This window comes from Primulina tabacum, chromosome 3 (genome assembly GCF_025594145.1).
Source record: "Primulina tabacum isolate GXHZ01 chromosome 3, ASM2559414v2, whole genome shotgun sequence".
NCBI classification, from domain to species: domain Eukaryota; kingdom Viridiplantae; phylum Streptophyta; class Magnoliopsida; order Lamiales; family Gesneriaceae; genus Primulina; species Primulina tabacum.
In genome coordinates, this window is record NC_134552.1 from 50,671,151 (window position 1) to 50,675,264 (window position 4,114).

Below are 4,114 nucleotides of genomic sequence, written 5' to 3' on the forward strand. Positions count from 1 at the left end.
AATCGCGTAAAACATACACTGGAGAGACGAGGAAGAAGTTCTTTGAAAAACTTTGGGGGGAGTCGAGGGGATTGCTGCTGCACTTTTCGAAAACATGCTGCTGAAGGCTGGGGAGGGGCGGCCAAGTTGAAGGGGTGGAGTGTTTAGGGTTTTGAAAGTAGGTTAGTATATTATAATTAGTATAAACGGCTTTTAATTAAAAATAATGAGATTAAAAAAGATTTTAGGCCCATTGTGTATTAAAATAGTCTCATTAAGCCCAAAAACACTCCCGTAAAATATTTCGTTTAGGTGTGTTTTTGAAATATTGCATGAACCCTCAAAAAGTCCCCCGACTTGCTAAATTTTGTGTATCGATTAAAAAGATGACCCAGCGAGTAAAAATACTCTGTCAATGCCCATTCTCGAAAATCTCACGTAATTACACCATATATTAAATAATTAAAATTAATTATTTAATAAAATATTTTTCTTAATTGTCTTCGGTCTCCGTTACTCGTTTGAGCATGAAATATTGCTAAAAACCTTATATCATGCAATCTTAATGAACCAAGAATTAAACATTTATATTCATGTTAAAATCTGCATTAAAGCGTTAAAAATAAATTAATTGAAATACATAAAAATATTTGATAACTTGCATGTGATTCACGTGGACTTTCAAATTTTTGGGAAGTTACAAATATACATCACACATGTTCAATACATAAGGACCAACTTTCATTTTACTAATTATAAGATTTTATTCTTATTTTTTTCCAAAGTAAATTTATTTTAAAATGATAAAATTATATTTTAGTCCCCATAAAATATTATTTATGTTTTTATTCAAATATATTCTTTCAATAATTTAAAAGTGAAAATAATATCTGAATGAGTATATATCTTGTGTGACGGTCTCACGAATATATTTTTACGAGACGGGTCGACTCGGTGCATAAAATTAATACGACATAAAAAATAATATTTTTTCATAGATCAGGTCAGATAAAAGATCTGTTTCACAAGATCATATTTATGTTACATATTACTAAAATCAATTTTCAAACTAGCTCTATCGTAATTATATTTTGAAAATAATCCTTTTTTTTTTTTGGAATGTTCACTTTTTTTTATTTTGTTTTTCATGCTAATAAATTAAAATCTCACATTTATAGACTCGTCAATGATATGGAAGATAATAAATGAAAAAAACCATTTTCTTATTAAATTTATCTTTTTAAAAAATAAAAACAACTTAGAACCCGCCAATGAAAAGAGAAAACCCCTTTCCCTCCAGATTCCAATCCGATCTGAATGGCGGACTCCGTTGCAGATCTTCTTCGCCGGAAGCCTTGCAAAACATTCTCCTCCGCCTCTACCAGCAATCCGTTATGCTTGCCGCACTTCAAAGAAGTGATGTTTCTTTACCGAACTCTTTTTAAGTGTCATTTCTGTAGATCGTTTACTGATTCACGATTTTTTCTCGTTTTGAATGCTCTCTTATCAGGTATTGTTGCATGATTGGTGGCTTATCAAAGCAGATTCTGATGTTGATGGCAAACGATTGGGCGTTGGAGGTTTCACTACCGAGTAAAACTTTGACTCTCTTTTACTAATTTTAATTTAATTATCGATTAAATGTTTCTTTGTCTGTGTGAGTGAAGTTTCCGAATTATTATGAAATTTATAAAATTATATTTGAATTTGGGAAATTAATTCATGTGTAGTCGATTTCTTCATTCATTTGTATTTGATGAATTTACATGTCAACGGTGAAGGACTTCTTAACCATAGGCTGATCTATTTGTACAATAATAATAGCAAATGTGATACATGCCGGGTGAAGAATCTACTGCTGTTCACATTTCTTCCAGCCACCTGAAGATAACTTCACATTTTAATGTTCAAATTCAGCTAAAGTTGGAAGAAGCCAATAATTAAAGTTAAAAATTCTTCATGAATTAGGATCTTTGTGAATTATGCGTAAAGGGTACTTGGTCTCTCATGCCACACATTTTGTGAGATTTTCTATCATTAAATCATTAACATTATATAGACTAAAGACACAGTTTCATGTCTATTTATATCACAAGATTGTGATAATAGTTTCTAATGTGATTAATAAAGGAAAACCCTTTTTAGTGATCCACGTTGTGTAAGGTGTCTTTTTACCTTGTAATTCTTTAACTGCTCAAGGGAGAGCATTTTGTTTTCTGATTTTGTTGATTAGATATAAGCCCAAGATCGCAAGAAGATTTCTAAGATCTTTTATTTTTTCATTTTTGTATTGCAGGAGCCATGGGACAAGGGGTTTTCTCTCTGCCCCAATTGTAAAGAGACATGATGCTGTTACTCTTCAGGCAACTGACGGCATAACAATTACAGTAAATGGTCATCTTAATAGGTCTCGCACACTCAACAATGGCTTCCCTCTAAAGGTATCTGAGTTTAAGTTTCTTTTACCGTCCTCTCATCTGAAAGTTTTCTGCATCTAGTGAAAAAATAATTGGTACTTTTAAGTAGTGAATGAAAATGATAAAATTTAAATTCTATTCCAGTGAAATTGCCACTTGTCAAGACAAAAATGACTAATTGATGTAACACATTTGCATTGACCAATGGATTGTCATTGTATTATTCTATTTCTAGTTCGTGATGTCTAGTTTGTATTACTTGCGTGACATTTTATTTATATACAAAAGACAGGTTTCTCTCTTCCTCCTCATTACCCTGTTTTAAGTTTTAGCTACAATGCTTGATGTGAAACACAACAGGATAACCGTTGCCATACTTCAATAATTTTCTTATTCAAATCAAGAACGAAAAAGAGATTCTTATTTTGTGACTTAGTTTGCCTTAAGCTGGACCTTCTTGTAAATTAAATATACAGGACTGATTCTAACTGGCTACATTTTTAAAACCTTTACTTGGATATATATGAAGATGAATAGATATGACATTCGATTCAGTCTGACACATTTGAAAAACTGTCACAAGGCCACATTCCTGAAATGGTGATACAACCTTGGTCAGATTAGGAATCTGCTTCTGCCCAGTCTTGTCAAATTGTGTTAATTTTTCCAGCTCTGTACAAATTGAATATTTTTCTACCTTCAAATAGTTTTTACATCTGTTTTTTCAAAATTCTATTTATTGACAGGTTTGCAATGATTTTGTTTTTGGGTTTCCATTTTACTGGGAAGAGTTTGCCCCCCTATCTTTTGATAGACTTGAAACAGCCTCAGAAAACTCAGAACATGTGTCATTGGATGCTCTTCCGATAACTATACAGCGTGATCTTTTCATCGGCAACCTAGGACATCCTGAATCCAGTTTGGCTGTTAAAAATATTTTTGATGACATACTTCAAAGCACCAGTGCAGGTACTTCCAATGATGGAGAATTGGGTTCGAAGAAAGCAAGCCCTTTTAATATGAAGAGCACGGTCTCCACCCCAGATGAAGCTTTATTGAATGGCTTAAGAAGTAGGCTCAAAGAAAACAAAAGGGAAGTAAAAACGCGCGCATTGCAGAACCTTCTACTAATGTAAAGCTGAAACTTGTGCAAGAAAATAATGATGTTGCTGGTAGAGGTGTACTCACCAGCGGCCCCTTAACAAGAAGTAGAAGCCGATTGATTATGAGGACTGCATAGAATTAAGCAAAATGGTGGAGTGATGATCAGATTGTTGCCTGGAAAATGCATGTGTAATGTTTTTGCATCAATTATTTATGTTTTACAATATTGTTAATTGTATACTCCAGAAAATGATTTTCTTGGTCTGGAAAGAGACATGATGCTGTTATTCTTTAGACAGCTGATGGCATAACAATGACAGTCAATGGTGCCCACACGCGGTATCCGAGTTGGTGGTCAGGAGTTCGATTCCCCCTTCCATTACTTTCTCGTGCGCCTCTGTCATACATGACTTATTCAGTGCGGTATACATTACTAGCTTGGTTTGCAGACTATTGTTTTAGCCCAGGGGGTTTACCCGATACACCGAAGGGTAGCGATTGCGGGTTCTGACATAATCAAAAAAATTACAATCAATAGTCATCTTAATAGGTTTCACACATTAAGCAGTTACTTCTCGCTAAAGGTACCGAGTTTAAGTTTCTTTCACTCTCCT

General features: G+C 33.7%; 1 protein-coding gene across 1 annotated transcript; it reads left to right on the top strand.

Annotated features, from left to right (window-relative positions):
* Window positions 1-1,242: 1,242 nt before the first annotated feature.
* Window positions 1,243-3,858, top strand: LOC142541178 (uncharacterized). Its single transcript, XM_075647826.1, has 4 exons — window positions 1,243-1,395; window positions 1,490-1,572; window positions 2,276-2,420; window positions 3,143-3,858. The coding sequence occupies exons 1-4, from the start codon at window positions 1,297-1,299 to the stop codon at window positions 3,530-3,532; spliced, it is 717 nt and encodes a 238-aa protein (XP_075503941.1). The 5' UTR covers window positions 1,243-1,296; the 3' UTR covers window positions 3,533-3,858.
* The last annotated feature ends 256 nt before the right edge of the window (window positions 3,859-4,114 follow it).